This window comes from Lepisosteus oculatus, chromosome 13, assembly GCF_040954835.1.
Source record: "Lepisosteus oculatus isolate fLepOcu1 chromosome 13, fLepOcu1.hap2, whole genome shotgun sequence".
NCBI lineage: Eukaryota > Metazoa > Chordata > Actinopteri > Semionotiformes > Lepisosteidae > Lepisosteus > Lepisosteus oculatus.
The window spans coordinates 19,415,530-19,436,134 of record NC_090708.1 but is presented as its reverse complement, the minus strand read 5'-3'; the positions used below and the strand labels follow the sequence as shown (position 1 = coordinate 19,436,134).

The 20,605-nt window shown below is 43.0% G+C and overlaps 2 protein-coding genes and 5 non-coding genes across 7 annotated transcripts in view; 5 read left to right on the top strand and 2 right to left on the bottom strand.

Moving 5' to 3' along the window:
- Positions 1 to 865: 865 nt before the first annotated feature.
- On the top strand, positions 866 to 937 carry trnad-guc (transfer RNA aspartic acid (anticodon GUC)). The gene has a single exon. It is a non-coding gene; the product is annotated as a tRNA-Asp (tRNA).
- Positions 938 to 1,356: 419 nt separating this feature from the next.
- trnaw-cca (transfer RNA tryptophan (anticodon CCA)) lies at positions 1,357 to 1,428 on the top strand. Its single transcript has one exon. It is a non-coding gene; the product is annotated as a tRNA-Trp (tRNA).
- Positions 1,429 to 1,556: 128 nt separating this feature from the next.
- On the bottom strand, positions 1,557 to 1,628 carry trnap-cgg (transfer RNA proline (anticodon CGG)). Its single transcript has one exon. It is a non-coding gene; the product is annotated as a tRNA-Pro (tRNA).
- A 199-nt stretch (positions 1,629 to 1,827) lies between these two features.
- trnap-agg (transfer RNA proline (anticodon AGG)) lies at positions 1,828 to 1,899 on the bottom strand. Its single transcript has one exon. It is a non-coding gene; the product is annotated as a tRNA-Pro (tRNA).
- A 418-nt stretch (positions 1,900 to 2,317) lies between these two features.
- trnag-ucc (transfer RNA glycine (anticodon UCC)) lies at positions 2,318 to 2,389 on the top strand. Its single transcript has one exon. It is a non-coding gene; the product is annotated as a tRNA-Gly (tRNA).
- Positions 2,390 to 2,853: 464 nt separating this feature from the next.
- Positions 2,854 to 16,377, top strand: efhd1 (EF-hand domain family, member D1). The gene is made up of 4 exons (XM_006637962.3): positions 2,854 to 3,312; positions 10,992 to 11,139; positions 12,651 to 12,785; positions 14,510 to 16,377. Exons 1-4 carry the CDS (start codon positions 3,020 to 3,022, stop codon positions 14,642 to 14,644), a joined length of 711 nt encoding a protein of 236 aa, XP_006638025.2. The 5' UTR covers positions 2,854 to 3,019; the 3' UTR covers positions 14,645 to 16,377.
- A 3,599-nt stretch (positions 16,378 to 19,976) lies between these two features.
- Positions 19,977 to 20,605, top strand: part of gigyf2 (GRB10 interacting GYF protein 2) — a 60,862-nt gene continuing 60,233 nt past the window's right edge. Inside the window, exon 1 of the mRNA XM_069197674.1 lies at positions 19,977 to 20,074. The gene's annotated coding sequence lies outside the window, so the exon portion shown is untranslated. The remainder of the gene's footprint in view (positions 20,075 to 20,605) is intronic.

Sequence of the window (20,605 nt, the reverse complement as noted above, 5' to 3'; positions counted from 1 at the left end):
ACATACACAGTACAGAACACAACACAGCACAACAGACAACACCACACAATGTAGACAGTACAATAGGGACATCATAAATAATAACAGAACAATAAATATGTTGTGGAGAACAATATTGAAAAAAAACATAGTAGACCATCCAAAAAGTGCATAATGCAAGTGTGCATTGAGTCTGAGGCGCTGCAGTTAGATTTTAAGGATGCGTACTGCAGTAGGATAGTACTGTGTTGGGTTAGGGTCAGATGTCACTTGGCAAAAAAAAAAACAGTTATAATGCCCTGGACCAGATCTCCCAGTCAACCCTCGTTTTTAAAGTTAGCCACCCCCCCAGTCAACGAATAGGATAATACTGCCCTCTTCTGGTATTGTCGTGAAAATGCCTTCAACAACTCTCGCCTTAAAGCTCCGAAAAAAAAAGCTTAATCGAGTCTGCACGACGACTTCATGATTATTGTGATGATAATATACAGCAAAGAAACGATGAGGTGTGATGTGTAATATCGTGTAAGCAGCCTCGTCGGTCAGAATGAACACACGATTTCATTGTGTTCGTGTAACGGCATAGTGCTTTAAACGGCGTTGTGTTTAATACCTAGGGCAGAGCTTACAAATAGGGCACCTTTCTTGTAATGCTTAAAAATCAAACGAATAGCATTATACGTCCCTAAAGGGCAAATGGGGGGCATAAATGCAACTACACGAAATAAGTTATTGACTATTTTACGACATTTTTATATTTGTACGCCTCATATTCTCATAATCTGCAAACGTGTAAGAATATAACAGAATTCAATCACCCACACGCGGATTCTGCGTGTTGGTGATTGTCGTACTGGTAAGCTCAGGCATGGGAAGAGTTACTCACTCCTCGTTAGTATAGTGGTAAGTATCCCCGCCTGTCACGCGGGAGACCGGGGTTCGATTCCCCGACGGGGAGAGTGTGTTGTTTTGTTGCACCGCAAGAACACTGGAATATACTGAAATTGTGTTCCTGTCTTTTTCTTAGGTAGGAAGCGTGCTCACAGCCTACATTTAAGGCACCCAGGTCCGAATCGGACGAAACGCCCAAGAGTTATGAGGCAGGGAGCCTTTTTCTCCTTTTTCGGTGTTTTTATTTGTATACGGCTTTTATTCTGTATAATGTTATTTTGATTTTATTTTTCTCTTTTTAAGCGGCTTTTTTTTAAACCTTATTAAGGTGCTTCAAACACTGTTGGTGTACACGGGTACTGAAATGTGTAAATCCAGAGCGAGCAGTCGCCCACCCCACCATTTCTCCTGCCTTCAAACCCTCTTCCGCTCCAGACCGGAACAGACTAAAGGAAGAAGCAATAATTTCTGTGAAGTTTGCAGCAAGACCTCGTGGCGCAACGGTAGCGCGTCTGACTCCAGATCAGAAGGTTGCGTGTTCAAATCACGTCGGGGTCAGTCTGCTTTTTCTTACCGGAAGATAAAACAGAATAAAAACTTATTTCTGCTCACTGAAACTGTATACGTCGTTTTATTTTCTAATAACATGGCGGAATAATTACTTTTTTTTGGAAAAAGGAAAAGATGGGCTCGTCCGGGATTTGAACCCGGGACCTCTCGCACCCGAAGCGAGAATCATACCCCTAGACCAACGAGCCGTATATGCCGAGTTTCCTTCTGTGAGGTCGCGGTAACAGGATGCGCACGCTGAAACGCCTGAGAAATGGTGCATTTGTAGGGTTATATATATTTTTTTATTATTTTTTTACAACAGTAGCAAGTATTTTCGGCTTTTTAATTGATACATCGATTGATGTATGGCATCCCAAAAAATCTCACAACTAAATAAAACCTTTAGGGCTCGTCCGGGATTTGAACCCGGGACCTCTCGCACCCTAAGCGAGAATCATACCCCTAGACCAACGAGCCAGCTGTCGACGGATTTGAAAGTCTCCTCTGAATGACTAAAACTCACTTAAAATTAGTCCAGAAAAACTCTTTTCTGGATAGAAACTCTATCTCTGAGTGATTTAACAAAACTAATTTTAAACCATTTTGTGTCCATCCGTTGTTTTGAAGAATTTAGTGCCACCTTACTATGAGAGTGCCGTATCCTCCGGTGTACTGTATTTAACCGGACTTCACATGCACAAGCTGAAAAACTGAATCCGGTATGTTTCACTGTACGGAAAATCTTTACACCCGACCGTCTGCACACCATCTTTCCGGTAAACGATATAGTAAATGTATGTAAAAGAGAAATATTTATACCCAGAACAAATTGTTCTGGTTCTCATTTCCCAGTATGCACGTTTAGATATGCTGCTGAAACTGACGAACACATGGGGCGTTGGTGGTATAGTGGTGAGCATAGCTGCCTTCCAAGCAGTTGACCCGGGTTCGATTCCCGGCCAACGCAAACATTGTTTTCTTACTTGGCCTTTGTTTTCAATAAGAAGATAAGGTCAGCAATGAGTGGTATAAACGGTATTTTATACCACTCATCGCTATACCACTCAAACGATAGTGGTATTTAAACGGTGAGTGGTATTTTCATTGTCACTCTTGTTTTTTACCTCTATCTCTTTGGGAATGAAAGTTTACAATGAAAAAAAATCCGGCGATGTTGACCTTATAAGGTTTGTTAATTAGGCTAAAGCAAAAGCTCGTTGTAATTAGATTCAGGTGGTCGAGGCTCCGTTTGAACATGGCTGTAAACCGATGCATTTCGAATGAGTTGTCTTTGGGACTTTCCACTGTACAACAACAACGCGAGTCCAACTGCTACTAATTTCCTCGGATATTACAAACGTGAAACTCAGACTAGTATTAGGGATGACGAACTTCTTCTCTTCATCAGAGATCGGCGCCAGTAATTCCGGCTCCCCTCCAGGTTGTTGGGGTGTAAGGGGCGTGACGATTTGGGAGCGAGTGGAAGCTGCGCCCCGCGCCGCCCCTCCCGAGTGGACCGGCTGCAGCCAGAGGCTCCGGGATCGCTGCGCGCTGCTGGGAGAGACGGAGACGGCGATCGGCAGCGACTCGGTGTGCAATGGCCTCGCAGGAGCTGGCGACCAAACTGCAGCGCAGGTTAGTCGTGGGGCAACCCGCAGTCACGGGCTGTGGGAGTTTCACGGATAACTCGGTGGGACCCTGGGCTGATGAGCCGCAGCAGAAACCTGCGACGGCTAATGCCAACTCGGAGCTGAGCGCGAAGCTCACCAGGAGACTAGACATCAACGAGGGCAACACGGAGCCGAAGATGTCCAAAATATTCAACCCGTACACCGAATTTAAAGAGTTCAGCAGAAAACAGATAAAGGACATGGAGAAAATGTTTAAACGGTGAGTGGTATTTTCATTGTCACTCTTGTTTTTTACCTCTATCTCTTTGGGAATGAAAGTTTACAATGAAAAAATCCGGCGATGCTGTCGCGATGTTCCTATGCTTTTGCTACGGCTGTCCTGTCCACTGGCTTGAATTTACCATAGTTTACCACGGTTTGTACCGTGCTCCAGCACACCGCTCTGTGCCTCGCCATGCTGTTGCTGCGTCTAGTACGCGGTCTTCACTCTGCTTTCACCGTGATTTACCACAGTACCCTTTAATAAGAGTAGCTTAGGTTCCGATTTAAAAGCAAGGTGTGTTTCACTTAAAATTGGTGCACCCAGCCAAAAACAGAAAACTCTTTTCTGGATAGAAACTCGGAAAGACAGTTACATTAATAGATCGGCGTTTCCTGTCATTATGTGTTTGTACTGGAGGTCTTGAGGGTTAGAGACAGCAGTAGTTGCTGTACTTTCTTGGATCTGTATGTTTTTATCATGCTTACCGGATTGTTTGAGTGCACTGCTTCCAAACCCTGAGAGCTTAGCGATTTCGGGTCAGGCCTGACCTCTTTTCAGAAGCGTTTTTTTTTTTAATTGCTCCTTTTGAAGTCTCCTTAATGTCTTTCGCCTAATGAATCGCCGGGCTGCTGGACTAAATTTGCTTTCCAACGGGGGTTTCGCTGACCTCCCCAGTGTCAGACAAAATGTTCCCAGTCTCCGCATCTGAACCATTATCGTGCTAGTTTTCTTTTTCTAGGACAAGGGCTACTTTTTCGAACCCAACCCCCCTGTGACAGGCCCTGTTTCCAAACCCCCCCCCCCCTCGGTCTGACAATGGCATCTTTGTACCAGCTAGTGACTAGTGCTGAGAAAAAAGAAGCTGAGCCCGGTGTCTCTTAGCTCTCCTCTGCACTCTGTCCACGTTCTCTACTTTCCCTCCCCATCTCCATCTTCACCTTTTCAGCTTGTTCTCCCTCCCGGTTCATGTCTCCACTTTCTCTTTATCGCAATTCAGTGACTTCTGGTACAGTCACGTCATCACAGCTGCAACCCAAAAAGGTTCTTTCTACTCATCTGAGGAAATAGGCAGTGCAAAACAAAATACATTATTATGTTAGACTCGCAGAAGCTCCCTGTTTGACTCCCTGTTCCTCATTACTATTGTGCTGTAAGAAACTTTGAAACTCCCAAATTCTGCTCCTATAATGGCTATTGGAAGTATTCACCTCTTTTGGACATTTTCACATTTTTCTGTGTTACAGTAGAGAACCACAATGCATTTACTTGGAATTTCTTTGGGATTGATTGACATAAAACACTCTATAATATCAAAGTGAAATCAAAATTCTGCAGATCCTCCCAAATAAAATAGAAATATAAAACAGAAAACTCAACAATATGACTTAACCCTGCGTAGGCTGTTGTGCAATAGCTCAAACACAGTGCCACCCCCCTCCCACCTAGAAATGCAAACTACTTGGTATGCAACTACTTTTTATGTATCAGGATTTATATATTCAATATTTGTATATAATTATGTGGAATACTTTAGCATGGGTGGTTTGTACAAGTATTGACTCCCTTTACAATGATGCACCTAAATTTGCTCTAGTGTAACCAAATGTCTTTGGAAGTCACATCATTTGTTGAATGGAGTGCCCTTGTGTGCAATTAGGGTGTTTCACATGAGATGAATATACCTGTCTGGGAAGTCCCACATTTAGTTAGTACAGCTCCCAGCAAACACTACATCATGAAGACAAAGGAACTTTAAAAGTAAATCTGGGATAGGGTTCTTGAAATGGTATAAGAACATTCCCAAGGCATTGTACTGTATATCCCCAAAAGCACAGTCAAGTCCATTCTAAAGAAATGTTAAAAAAAACTGTGAAACTGTGAAGAAGAGGTTGTTTCTAGGTGAGAAGAGCACTAGTCAGGGAGCCCACAAACAGGTCTGTGATCGCTCTAAGGAATTACAGTTTTTCATGGCTGAGAGGGCAGAAATTGTGCATATCTCATCAATTTGGGCTTCATGGGCAAATGACAAAAAGTCACATCAAATCTCGATTACACTTTGCCAGAAGGCACATGGGCGACCAAGTGAAAGAAGATGTTATGGTTGACGAGACCAAAAGTGGCCCTTTTAGCTTCAATGGTAAGCACTCTGTTTGGCGCAAACGTAACAGTGAACAGCATCCTGAGGAGACCATCCCCACTGTGAAGCATGGTGGCGGCAGTATCATGCTAGGAGGAAGCTTTGGGCTTGGAAGACATGTGAAGATGGAAGGAAAAATTAATGTAACAAAGTACAGAGGAATCCTGGAGGAAAACCTGATTCAATCTGCCAAAGTGCCTCTACCAAATATTGTCTGAAAGGGGGTGAATACTTATAAAATCCGTTATTATCCGTTGTATGTTTATAATTAATTCACAAGGACCTGTAGAATTATGGTTTCACATTGACATTAAAGAGTGTTTTCTGTCAAAGCCCCCAGTTAAATACATTATGATTCAATATTGTAACACAATAATAAAACGTAAAAAAGTCCAAGGTGGTGAATACTTTTGATAGCCACTATATTACATTTTACAAATTCTAGGACTTATGACTTCTGTACTCAGAATGAAGTAATGCAACTCCTATCTATATACTGTATATCACTGCTGTCACATTTTCTGACCAGAGCTCTGACGATCACATGTTTAAGACTTTATTATTTATCAGTTGACCTGGAGCATAAATTCTCAGATAAAGAGCAGGGAATACAAAGAGAGGTTTCCCTCTTAAACAAGTGGATTATAACAAGATGTCAGATTTGCTGCTGTATGGGCCTTGAACAACACTCCTGCTCGAGAAAAGCAAAAATCACCAAAACAGACACCCTGTTAAATAGGTCACTCATGAGAAGCTATCTGAGCCAGTAGACAGGCTCAGGGGTCATTGTTTGATTTGCTTGTTTCTTGTGAAATTCAGGTAGCTCTCCAGGTCTCTTAACAAAACAGTAAGTAAGTAGTGCTTGGGTACATTCACTTGCAGACTAGTGTGTTGCACATAGTATCGCTGCCCCAGATTCCTAATCCCGCTGGAGCACACTGGACTTCAGGTGGTGACGTCAAGCAGCCCGGCTTACTTTCTGCCTTGCCTCCCAAAGTCTGAAGGATGTCAGCCTCGCGTTGTCACTGGGGCCTGTCAGGAGCTACAGTATCTGCTGTCTCTTCACTGCTGTGCTCCTGGCCCATTCTGGTGACTTTTTACTTGTACCACTGTCACTGTAACCCTGCGGAAGCCAAGCATTTCATACTCTAACAAAAGTAACAAAACTGTTCAAATACGTATTACATCATCACTTCTTCATAAATCGAACATTTACTATCCATTCATCAATCTATCTTCTAACGGATTCATCCAATTCAGGGTCATGGGGGAGCTGGGGCCTACCCTGGCAGGCAATGGACACAAGGCGGGGTACGCTCTGGACGGGACACCAGTCCATCGCAGGGCACACACAGACACAAACACACCCAACAGGGCCGGTTTTCCCCAAAAAAACAAATAACCTACTAACGGAATTTGAATCCACCCCACATTTTCACATCTTTTCAGGCTGATTACGATGTCAGTTGTGCATATGATGATTGTGATCATGTTCTGAGTAAAAATGTATTTCCATTTATTCTTACAAATAAAGAAAAAATATGTACTGTACTGACACATACTGTATATAGTATATCAACACATGCCCCATACAAAGAAAGGACCCCCATCAATCTGCTTTTTTTTGGTGTTTTAATTACAATTTCTGGGGAGCAAGCCTGTACTTCCCAGAGGAATCTATATTCCCAATGGCTTGAACGTGTATTGTTTGCGAACTCTCTCCCAAATCCCTTCTTCCGAAATTGGAATTCTCAAGGGCGGCCCTTCGGGGACCTCACTTCAAAGGCCTGGAATGTCATCACATCAGACATGCCTGCAGAAGTGTGGTAGAAATGGGCCATGTTGGTTTAACCTCGTTTCCAGAAAAAAGGGCACCCAGTTTTCAAACATGCACAAGACAAAGTGCATTCAAAAATAGGCCATTGAATTCCGAAGACAGCGGTGACGTGTTTGCCTGCTATTCTGGGCTTGCTGTGGGTTTAGCCCTCCGAGAACAATGTGCCTTCTCTGCTGGTGCGTCTGGCTCAGCTGTGGGTGTGGTAGAATGTGCCAGGCGGGCAGAGGGCATGCCCTTGGCAGCTGCGGACCCACCCCACGGTCTTTCCCACTTGTGAACAAGGTCTTTGTGCCTCCCAGGTTTCCCAGCCATTTCTGACCTTCGAAGTTTTGACTCCAAAACTGGGTCACTGGCACGTGTCCTCGTAAAGCAAGACTGCGGTTTTCACGAAAAGGCACAAAAATAGCCTGCTTCTCAGATAGGGATTAGGAAGCTAACGGGCATGTATGTGGCAATTTCGAAAGAGAAGAAGTAAAGAAAATGGAGACAAAGAATTACAAGATGAAGGAGTTATTTGATATATTTCTTGCGGTGTGTAATCTGTGTTTATTTTATGTTTACAGTGAGAGCTTTCCAATGCGTCCAACAAGAAGTCATAGCATCTCGAGACCAGGGCGCTGAGCCCGTGAAGGTCTGTGTCTTGGTGACCTTTGGCCTGGCTGCGTATGCGCAGTAGGGGGGCAGTTGCCTGCAGTTGTTGCTGCAGCTGTCGAGCTCTGGAAAGGAGCAGAACAAAGCTGCCCCAGTGCTTGGTACTGAGGGGCTGGGTGTTGCCGTTTTGAAAGGAAGGCTTTCTTCCATCCCCTCCACCAGCTGCTCTGAACTCACTGTCTCCCTCCCCACCCCACATACACACACCTTCAGCAACCCTGCCCTCATAACTGTGTGAAAGGAGCTATTTACACTCGAGCTCCTCAGCACTCCTTATGGCCATGCTCGTCGTCCCCATGAGGGATCACATTCCAACAGTCCTCCTGGGCTAATCTGCACATGTCTGTTTACTTTATCTCCACGTCTGCCTGTCACTTGGGACCTGTGAAAAGTTACAAATGAGAGGAGGCCACTCTTATCATTATTCTTATTGTTTCGTTGGGATTCGCCAGTTGAGCTGAGCATCTCAGCCAGCCATTTCATGAAACGGAGAGCTGGACAAACGGCTTTCCTTTGATTCTTCACAGTGACGCGGTACAGCTGTGTACAACCTGATGTCCTGGGCGTCTTGGATAAGACTAGGCTCATGACAGAGGCTGAAGTACCCGCGGGTACAAACCTGCACTGAACCCCTCTCCCCTCATTGCAAACTCTGTGGCAAAGAAAAAATAAAACAGACCCCAGTCTGTGATCTCTTTTGTGCTTTGCTTTCTGAAAAGGGATAAAAGTGAGCCAACACCCCCTTTCTTTATATCTTTGTTGATTTTTGTTTTTGACTGTACTTTTTTTTTAGGGGGGGCAGTACTTGGAAGCTTCGTACCTAAACTGTATAATGGGGTGGGCCCCTAAATGTGTCCCCCAAGCGATAGCACCAGCGGTGCCTGCGATAGCTGTGGCCCTGTCAGCTGACAAGTGTTTGGCCTTCTTCAAACCAGCAGGCAGGTGAATAGGGCCATCACCGTGAAAACATTACGCTCTCCATTGTTAAAAGACACTTGGAAGAACTTTTTACAGTATGAGACAATCCTTTCTGCATCTAAACTCCTGTTTCTCCCACCACCAGACATTGTCAAACGTCCCAAGCCTGTATTCCCCAAATCCATTTTGAAAAAACATATCTCCCACATTGGCATAAAGCAGGATGTGCATGACGCGAGAGGTGGTCCACTTCGGCTATGTCTAACATTTAACGTGGATTAAATGTGCTCCAGTATCTCTAATTGCATTATCACCCATCATCATCTGGGAGATTTGATCAACTACTAAGTGAGTAATAGGGAATTCTTTGGTCTGCGAAAACAGTGAGTTACTTCTCATGACCCACAACACCACAATACCAGTGGCTGGCAAACACGTCAATGTTCTGGATGTTCAGCAGTGATCTGCCTAGCCATCCCAGAAACCTTCAGCTGGCTGTCTGGCCACTAACTCACTCTACATTGCCATTGCTTTTGAAATGCCATGCATACAAAGAAGTGGATTGACGTTTCCCTCATTCGGATTGCTGGGGTAAGCACTAAGGTTCGAGGAGACCGTTTCACAGAGCCGAGATGTGAGAAATGACTCTGACATCTGACCATCTGCAGGTATGTCTTTGCCATCAATCCAGCATCAGATGAAGGAGGTCCTTATGTGAGACTGTGAGGCCCTGTCCTTTTTCACCTTCAGCACTCATGACAGGCCAGACACTTAAACTGAAGGTCGTTTCAGTCAGTGAATCTAATCGTACGTTCTGATTCTTGCATTTGCTTCCTAGCAGAAATATGAGTGGGCCTTGAGAGTGTCTCCACTCGTGTGAACACTTGGTACGAGTTTCAGGATTTACAGGGATTTCACTCATTTAGTGTTGAGGCCCCAGAATTGGAAATGCTGCTGCTGTTTGTCATGTAGTACGTTCAGAATGGCTGTCACAGCACACAGACATGTCAGTCAGTGTTTCCTGCTGTCAGCTCCAGGCATCTTACAGCTTCTACCAGACTTGTCACCATTTACTCAGGGTTTGCCATAGAATCTGGAAACCTTCGGTCTGAAGGTCCTCAGCTTCAGAGCTCCTAAAGGAGCACTAGTTTTCTCTCCTTCTGTGTCTGACTGAGGAAAACTAGAGGCAGTGACCCACAGAAAAGTAGGCATACAGACAGAAATAAGTCAACAAGGAAATGTGCATAATGTTTAGTGTCTGGCTGGACTTGTTGTTGATGATATCTTGCTTTTCTTCTGCCCTGGTTAGAAATAGAAACTAAACTAATGCTAATCTGGCCTGTCCTCATCCATGGTTTTGCATGTGAAACAATGCTTGCTGACATATTTAACCTCCTCTCTCTGGGTGGTGCCATGTTCTGCTTTGCCAAGACTGGAACTGTTTGGGCAGCGGTGTTATTGTTCACCAACACCTCAGGGGGACAAGAAAGCATTTAGGACCCGGCCTTTGATTAAAGCCAAAAATGTCCTCTGAGTACTGAGACCTTTTTAAAAACATATTTGTGAACTTGGGTGGCATGGTGATGTAGTGGTTAGCATTGTTAGCCTTACAATGCAGGGAAACTGGGTTAAATTCCAGGCCTGTGTGGAGTTTGTAAGTTCTCGCCGTGTTCACGTGAGTTTTCTCCCACAGTCCTTTGAAATGGTATTTCAGCCACATATGGTCTAATTTCATTGTGCCTTTTATTGGAAAGTACTACCTCCCCATTCCACCTTGTACTCGGTTTGTTCTTGTCCTGTCTGTTCAGAACCACATAACTGCAGTTCACTGATCAAATTTAAATATCCTACCTTGGCATAGTTTTAGCACTTAGAGATTTAACATTTTATTTCAAAGCTGAAATAACAATATGTGTCAAATGCAGCTGGTCATTTTCTGTGCTCAAACACCTGTTAACACCTACCTGTTTTGTTCAGAGCTCAGGATAAAGGGAGCCTCTACAGATGAGCCTTTCCTCATCTCAAGGTCCTCTCAGTGACAACACACTGTTTTCTCAGTATTGCTCTGGAGTGAGTGTGGATTGCTGGCTGGAAAACCTGCTTTTACAAGGGTTGTGTTTCCCCCCTGGTTAGGTATGACTCTGGGAAAGACGGCTTTATTGACCTGATGGAGCTGAAGATGATGATGGAGAAGCTGGGGGCACCTCAGACCCACCTGGGCCTGAAGAGCATGATCAAGGAGGTGGACGAGGACTTTGATGGCAAGCTGAGTTTCCGAGAGGTGAACTGGCACTGTTGTAAACGTTTTTCAGAGCTCTGGGCTGGGCAGGAGGTGGAAGGATTAAGGGACAGCAGTTAGTTCATTTGTTTTCTATTCCTGTCCTAACACAGCACTTACTTTGTATGGAAGTTATTTTTTCAGGGTTGCTCAAGACATGTGATGCCTGTAGTTAACTATAAGAATATGATTAAAAGCCAAGCAACTTCAGATTAGCTGTCACTACAGAGTGACTTAAAAAGACTTGATTTCCCATATTCCCCGAAGGACAGGACATGAGGCGACTGTATGTAACACATCCTGAGTCTGTTGCAAGCCCTGGTGTGAACTTTGACCCTCTTATGACAGTCCTTTTTCTCCAATGGTACACTGAGCCTCCTAGATGCTAGGTATATCTTCCAGTGTCAGAGTTACTATCCTTATCAGACTTTTAGAAATATGAAGAAAATCAGGACCCCTCACAAAGCTGTAAAGATGTAGCTTCTTGTCTTTTCCCTGTAGTTTGTAAAATATTCTTTTAGGGTGATATCCTCGCAGATGGTTCACAGAAATCTGAAATTTCTGTTCTTGTCCAGTTATCTCATGTTTGGCTGTCTGCACTAATCCCTGCCTCCTTGATAAAAATGAGAAGAATTTGTTATTGGCTGAGTCACAGCCCTCACAGCAGTTTAGTCTAATTGGTCCAATTAAGTCATTCAGAGCACAGCTGAAGCCCATATCGGATGCGTGCATCTGAATTGAAATTGAATGGCTCGTAGCTGCCAGCCCTGGGTATACGAGTGCTGTCCTGTGCTCTTCCCAGATTCCAGCAGTACAGTACCAGTATGGAGGCACATTGCTCATGTAAACAGGTGGTCACTGCCTTCACTGCCCTCCAAGTCTCCCCCACATTGGCGGGTGACAGCTGCAGCTTAACAGAAGCACAAAGACTGTTTCCCCACTCTCTACTGGGTAACTCTGGTGCTGCCTCTCCATTTTCTCTCTGCATTCTCTGTCTAAACATCTAATGTAATAAAACTGCAGCCTGCTATTGTTTGAATGCATTATTTCTCAAGCATACGGTTACTTCTTTTTTAATCTTTTTTGTATTGCTAGACATATATTGCTATCAACCCCACCCCAGCACACACACCGTCTACCCAAATGATTTCAGAACGTTAGTGATGTGTCTTAGACGTGCTCAAAGGACACCTTCTTGATCCGAAGTGGTGATGGATAACGAACACAAACTCGTGTGGCTGAACCAGAGACTTCAGAACCAGTTCCTGGAGGGCCGTCATTTTAGTTCCAACAGCATTCACCATCTCCTATCTGTTAGCATTACTGGTGTTTAATAAACTGGGCAAAACGTGACTTAAACCGAGTGCCTCTCTCAGCTCCTCAGACGTGGAAGACTCCGACGGCCCTCCTGAGGTTAAGCCAGTCCAGAGGCTGATTGTGCTAGTCCCGTAGCTGAGGTGCGAGTGAAACTGTATGTTTGTCACAGGCCGGTGCTGGCGCTTCTGTCTCCGCAGTTCCTCCTGATCTTCCAGAAGGCTGCGGCGGGGGAGCTGCAGGAGGAGAGCGGCCTGCTGGCGCTGGCGAGGCTCTCCGAGATCGACGTCTCGGCGGAGGGCGTGCTGGGAGCGCGCGACTTCTTCGAAGCCAAGGTACCAGGGGGCAAGAAACTCCCTGTCCGGACAGTGCTAGCCACCCCCTGTCTACTTTAATCATGGTCAAAACCAAAAGACAACCTAGTGTGAAACCCTGTGTGAAGTATTGATATGATACTCAGACAAAGATACTCAGTATTTACTAATGTGTTCTTTAAAGTCTCTTAATTTGACTCGAGGCAACATCTGAAGCACAGTGTTTCAATCTGAAGAAGGTCTTTCTGAAACTGAAATAGTGATCTGCAGATGCTGGCTTTGGGCTTAAGCCAGAAAGGTGGAGTGATTCGGTCCCATTTTCTCCTACATAACAAACCCAGCAGCCTTGCAGGTTAGTTTAGGGAAGGGAGGGTTTATCTGGAAATCACTGATCAATGGTGAGTTTCGCCTTTGTGGGTTTTGGGGATTTATTCCTTGTGCAACAAAGGACAAAGCCAGTGTTAACTATTTATTACAATTTTGAAATGGGGTTAGTAATACATCAACTGAATTCAGCTTTGAAGTTTACTGTGGTGGCCTGTGCAGAATTCTACTACTGTTCATTGAAATCTATCATAACTTAAAAAATAGTCAAAAAAGTTTTTTTTAATTTAGGGCGGCATTGCCCTCTAGTGGCAGAAAATAGTACTGCTGCACGGAAATCTAAACTAACGGTCACTTAGTTTTGGTCTCGTTTTATTAAGACCTGTATGAAATAAAATTGTTTGGTTTTATCTGTTTTATTTTCAAATTCGAAATCTTGTCAGTTTTTAAAACCTTATGCTGACATTTGTATCCAGGAAGATAGAACTCGGTCCAAATTATGGCGACACGGTGCTGATTTTGTTTTTCTAAATTTATGTTCTAGTTTTGTTTTTAATAGACTAAGCATGTACACAGAAAACAAGTCAATGATAGTTACTATAATTTAGATGTCAAAACAATAGCCACAGATACTTTTAGGCACAGTTTCTTGGTCTAATCCCGGTCAGTTTTAGGGATATGATTGATTATATATAAATATAGCTTATAAATGTTAAAATGGTGGCCGTTTTAGCACCTCAGCTAATACGGGTTTTTTAAGGGGCTACACAATACCAAATTGAGCGTGGTCTATGTCATCAGTCAATCCGATGAGCTCCTTTGCAATTGGAGGAGGGTGTTGAGTTGGCTTTGATAGCCTTGTTGCTCCGCTCTTCTTATCACTTTACACAAAGGATTGTGGGAGAATGAAACAAGCAACCCAGCCATGTTGCTGAAGTCATTACATTGATTTCTTCAAGAAAGCTGAAGGAGATCCTCTGGTCAGTTGGCTAGATCACATAGGCTAGATGGGCTGAATGGCAGCTAAGACAGCAGGTGTTGGAGAACTCAGTGGGAAGAAGTTCTCACTGCCCTGCGTTAGTTTCAAAAGGTCAAGAACAGCAGGAAGAGTGCACTAATAACAGTGTGGGAAAAATAAAACATAATTTGTGTTCCATGTTGAATTAATTAAAAAAAGTACTTTTCAGAGGTGCTGATAGTGACTCTGTGAGCATCTGTAACAATGAGACTGGGCGGCTTGTTCCATACTCGTTCTAAATGCAGAATACATTTCCACCATTGCCCCTCTGGTCGGTGTTTCGCAGCTTGTATTTTCTCTAGTTATCCCTTAAATAAGTAACTTGGAACTGCAATGGTTTGCTCTTTAAACTTGTCCGGGCAGAGACGGGAAGGCCAACGTTGTGCGGTGCTTTCCTGTCCAGGTGCAGGCTCTGGCCGCCGGCAGCAGGTTTGAGGCCGAGCTCCGGGAGGAGAAGGAGGAGAAGAGGCGGCAGGAGGCGGAGAAGAAGCAGCGCCGCGCCGCCTTCAGAGAGCTGCAGTCCGCCTTCACCCCCTGAGCCCCGGCCCCCCGGTTCTCCCGGCCCTGAAGCGTCGGACCGGTGGAGCAGTGTCTGCTGGTCGTTCTCGGGGCTGCCTTGAGAGGAGAAGCCACTTCCACTCTGAAAGACACCCCCTAGCTGCGGTGCTGCACACGCTGAGCTTGAGAGTAAAGAAACCCCTCTGTGCTTTTAAAGACTGAATACACCGTTAACGTGGGTGTAAGAAATTCAATTTTTTCCCCTATCTTATTCTAAATATTTTGGTGAGCATGGTGAATTAGTATAAACCAAAACTGTTATTTCAGGGGTTCTTTATTCCCAAAACGGATGTGAAACTGTCATACGGGTGACCTGAGACTCCAGTACTTAGAGAAGTATTTTAAAAGCTTCACTGAACAAACTTGTGACAACATTAACGTATGGGAATAAGGTAAAATCTTTTATACGTTAGCACAGTGTAAGCAAGGAAATGATCACTTCAAATCTCTTTCTTAACATTACATAAAGCAGGCTTTGTAGTTGTGAAAATACTGGTTAGTTGTAGCCTAATCTAGTCTAATGTTTTATTCCTTTATATTTATCGGACTAACACTGATGGTGAGACATTCAGTCATGGTTATAAAAAAGGGACCGATCTCTAAAGCAGAGGAGTAGTGTTCTGGCATTGAGCCCTCGTGATTCTAGCAGTGCTCAGCTCGCATGCTATATCTGAACTAAAATATGCAAAATCTGGGGGATAAAATGTTTTAGTAAAAAGTTCAAGCTGATTAAGTATTGGTTATGTACATTTTCTTGTCAGACCAGTAGCATGGTAAGTTGCTGGAGATATTTGGGGAAGCCTGGGTTAGTGAAGGGGAGTTGTCAGTGTGGGTGTGCTCATGGTCAGGCTACTGGAGAGGTTTACTGTTTCTCCCATAGCTGGTGGGGTAATGAAGGGGTTTTGCTTAAACCAGTGGAGAGTAAATGATCCTCAACTTTTCATCAAGCTGCCTTTCTGCTTCTGGTTCGAACTGACGCATCCAGCTGACCATGAGTGACCATGTCTCTCTTCTATAAAATTAACAGGATGTATTACATCCGCTGACTTTTAAAACATGGGTTTCTACTCATCTCTGTTGTACATTATTTCAAGGAAATCATTTTAGAATTCTCCTGTGTAAAGACAGCCATCCCAAAGCTCTATAAAATAAACTGTATAAATGAAATGATATTTAATAATGGGGAAAATGCCGTACGTTGCTCCAAAAAGATTTGTTCAGCTTGAACAGACTAAACCTCCAATTTAACAAAATCCATCTGCCCTTATTTTATGAAAATGAGTTGTCATGACACTGGTTAAAAGGAAAATTTGGAAACCTCTGAATCTTACAGAAATGTTTGAAAGGAACTGTTACAAACGCAAAACATCTTGCACAGCCCTAGTTAACAATCCAGCATTTGTGGGCTAAAGTGTAGATAGTCTTATCTGAGAGACCAGATGGGTCTTTTAACACTTGTCTTCTTCAGTTTTCTTTGCTGTTTTGGAGGATGTGATCCCAGCTGAGGACTTATTATTAAGAATATTTTAAGCTTTTATTATAGTAGATGTAATATTTATGATATTATAATGTTTGACTCAATAATCACACTGGGTGTTTCTCATGTTTAATTAATGACCAAGAAGTACTTATTTTTTAATGTTTGTGTAATAAAGCTGAAAAAAATAAATTAGACAATTGTATTTTTCTGAAATAAATGGAAATTTAGTTCTGTCTTCTGTATCCTTTTTACCTGGTCACATTACAGCTGCTTACTCTTTGCAAAAACACTGTGTAGAAAGATTGAGACTCTGCAGTGTTGGTAAAGCTTAATTCAACTGCACTTCCCACAGTCTGAACAGTCACATCCCAACCTTACTTTGGAGCTGAGGAAAATGTTCTGATAAATCAATATTTGCTGGTAAACAGAAACCCTAAACCAATTCAATATCTCTAAAAATCCCATTCAACTACTGAGTGCCCTGCCCACAGGAACATCATGCAAAAGATAGCCTACAACAGTTTTTCATTGATGAATGCTGGGGAAAAATAGATTGTTTCCTGCTGTCTTGCTACTTCCAGAGGTTTTCTTCGATAGAACAGAAATCATAACTAGTGTGTGGTGCCTCTCAAGGCTTCAGAGCTTTGGGCCAGGCAGAAACTCGTATAAAGTAGCCCATGCAATGCCAACTGAAATGAACAAATAAATGAGGAGTTTCAACACTGGACCCTTAACAGAAATAATTGTAGATAACTCCAAGTTATCTACATTATTTCAGATATGAATAGAGAGCATTTGGCTTTTAAAAACTTGCATTCACATGTGAAACCTGCTGCCTGAAGCAGACAGACTAACACAGGAAATGACTTGATGGAGAATTTTTCTTCTGTTTTTGAATTCTGCTCACCATGAAATACCCAGATTAAAGTACAAGTAATGCAAGTTAAGCCCAACTAGTCCTTTTAGTGGTTAGCAACAAACTGTTTCAGGATCTCATCCAACCAGTACTTGAAATAAGACAGAGCTTCAGCTTGAATTACATGACTGGGTAGCTTGTTCGAGATTCTTCCAACCCTTTGTGTAAAGAAATGCCTCCTTTCAGGTAGTTTTCACTTTCAACCTGTGGTTTGTGTTTTCCTATTTATACTGAAGACATTCATTTGCTAGACTTTGTCACTTAGCATGACCTTCCTTTAAGACCTTCACAATAACTGGTTCCTCTTCTCTGGACTGATACCTTAACAGAAATACCATAATGACCATAGTGACTAATATTCAGTAATATTTCAGAGGTAAATGTAGGTACAGTTAGTTACAGCATACAGTACATTCCTACAGGAGTTCAAATCAGAGCAACTGTATATTATGGTAAGCTCCATTAACCTCTGTGAGGTTATACCCTTTTTAAATCAGATTGTTTTTTTGCTTTGGGTTATTTATTTAAAAGAATTATCATTAGGGCTCTGAAGGTGTGTTAACTATTGTGGTCAGAGCACACAGACTGATACAACATGAACTCTTTGATCAGCAAATGGAATATCCTTTCCAGTGGCTGCCCTCTGAAGGACATGGAAGGGTCATGGAAGGGGACCAACAGGTACCTAATTCTAGTTTAAGGGATTACTGGGATAGTCTGAAGTGCAAGAACATCAACAACCTCATCTGATGATTTATTTTAGCTTTTGTTCAGTTGTGTTCTGGATCTGGGGCAAGATCAGTGGTGTTTTCTGAGGGAGAGCTCAAGATTACACAGAATTCAAGAACGTGCACAGAGGTACTGCATGAAGACACACATCACTCTACTGAGTGACTCTGAAACAAAGGTGAAAATATTATGGCAAAGGCCCAACAAAAACATTTCAGGAAAGAGATATGCTGTGCGCATCGTGTATGTACACTATCTGTGGGTATTCAAATATTTGAGAAATGTCTTTTATCCATCCTTCTTAGAAATGCTTTATCCAATTCAGAGTCACGGGGGGAGCCAGAGTCTAGCTCAGCAAGCAACGGGCACAAGGCAAAATACAGTACCTCCTGTATGGGAAGCCAGTCCATTGCAGGATACACACAGACACAAACATACACATACTCACACCTAGGCCAGTTTTCCCAGCAGGCAATTAACTTACAGTACCTGTGAGAGAAAACTGGAGCACTTGGTGAAAACCCATGCAAACACAGGGCAAACATACCAACTCCACACAGATAGCACCCCAGGTCTGAAATTAAAAGCAGGGCTCCATGCAGCACTGCAAAGCCGCAACGCCAACCACTGTGCCACCAAGTCAAACACCTTTCAAGCATGGGAAATTGAAAAATGTTTATGCCCACAAAGCCCGGAACCTCTTTTCAACTTCTCTAATCTCATCTCTGCCAAGTCTGCAATTCGGGCCAGTCTAAAAACAATTGATTTTCTGTGTTTGCTGTGAAACATTTTTTAAACAAGGCATTGTGTTTTAAATAACAGTCTGTAACATTATCGGGTTTTATGACAACTCTTCAAGCAATCCCTTAAAATAAAGAATCAACTTACTGCATTGGAGTTTGAAGGTGATTATTAATATTGCTGTTCTCCTTAATTATATAATGTGAATTTCAGATTAAAACGTCCACTGGAAGAACAGTGAGCGCTGATCTATTAAATTATTTAATACATGATTAAGATGAGCAGGATAGCGTTCCCTTTGTTTTGCCTCCCCCCCAAGACTAAATCCTACTTTAAATAAGGCAACTGAATAAATAATAACCAAATAATAAGACAATGTTGATTTCCTTCTGATGGTTTACTCTCTCACAAAATAATTTGGATGAGTCTGGTCTGAGCTAAAAACTTTGACAACACACTTGGTCTGGATGACAATTTTATCCAATGTGACTTGTGTTGTAAGTATACACACAGTGAAGTGTATAAACACTAAGAAGCACTATATCCAATCGTCTGAGAAGAAAAGAACAAACAGGAAATGTTTGTAGTATAATGTGCAGTCACCATATTGTAGACCAAAAGGAGCCTGAGTAAGATCTGTTTTGGATGTCTAGACGTAGCTCTGGTGACAATAGTTTAAAAAGCAGAGAGTCAGATCACATGATGTACATTTTGAGCAGTGGGCTCAGAGGAGACACCATAAGGATAATGATAGTGCAGTCCTGACGTTTGTGGATAGCTGATTCTGCCAAGAGAGGGGATTATGAGGCCAATATGAGAATAACCACAAAGTTCAGGAGCCCAAAATTGTAAGGTCTCTTCTAATCCACTCAGAGCCAAAGGACATTGATTCATTCATTGTGAATTAGTAAAAACAAATTGGTTGTAGTCCAGATCTCTCCCATTCTCACAAGAAACGAGAGATGGTTCCACTCCAAACTGGCACTTTTTAAAACAATCCAAGCATGATTTGATAACATGATGTTGGAAAATGGCACTAAGACAATGGTCTTGAGTTTAATGTCAAACACTTTCTGATTCAGGTATTTCATAATAATGAAATAAATAAGGCAACTATATTTAACTAGATTTCTTAACATTTTCAACTAAGATGACTTTGTGAGAAATCCAACGTGCACTCGAATTCAAGTTCAAAAGTGAAACTTTAAAACACCATTATAAATACTGAAACTTCATGAATACGACTGAATTAGGAACCTTAATTTTTATATAAACATATATTTTAACACGAACATGCAGCCTCTAAAAGGGATTTTTTTTTTGTCTGTAGTACAGCAGTGCACTAAAAGTGATTAAATCCTATGGTCTCCTTGAGACGTGGTAATTGAACATAGCGAAAGAGCGTCTATGGTTGATAATCCCAAACCATCCGGGTCCCTAGTGGGTTATATGTGATCATGTGACCTGAACTCAGCCATCTTGTTGTGGAAACGAAGGGAGACAGAGAGCTCGCATAGATACCCTGCACTGTTAGTAAAGCAGAGGTAAGACAGCGCGGTGGAAATTGTAGCTGTTGTTATTAAATAAACCTAGACGATTAAAATGAACATGTCACTATCGTCTTGATCCCTGTCCCCAGTTGATCGGAAGCAATTTGCTCCGGTTTCGGGACCCGCATGGTTGAGTGGCCGTGTATCTGCGGGCTCGAGTGTGGTAGGGGTGCCGTGTCGGGGCTGACTTCAGGCGCCCTGGAACGGCAGGAAAACGGGGTGTGGCGGCAGGCTGCTAGGCCGCACGGAAGGTTCAGGAGAGTGATAGCGAGGGGAGGGGAGGGGGTCGGTTAGGGATTAACTGGCGTGTCAGTGTACTTTCATACAGTTGGGGACTATCTGTTTGTCTCGTTTCGAAGTCTTTTGCTCGTGGTATTTTGTGGTCGATGAAGGTGGTCGGACTGGTGCTGTTTGTGAGGCTGGGGGAGGGAAGTCCTGACGAAAAAGTTGTGACAGTTTGCCCACAGAGCACACAATGCCTCCACGAATTCCAGTAGCTGCTCTGGATTCTGCAATGACAAGACA

Bases quoted from the DNA above. Each gene is read 5' to 3' on its own strand.
- efhd1 (XM_006637962.3), top strand. From the start codon at position 3,020: ATGGCCTCGCAGGAGCTGGCGACCAAACTGCAGCGCAGGTTAGTCGTG. The intron at 11,140-12,650 runs GTGAACTGGCAC...CTGTCTCCGCAG, and splicing joins GCAAGCTGAGTTTCCGAGAG to TTCCTCCTGATCTTCCAGAA. The intron at 12,786-14,509 runs GTACCAGGGGGC...TTTCCTGTCCAG, and splicing joins GCGACTTCTTCGAAGCCAAG to GTGCAGGCTCTGGCCGCCGG.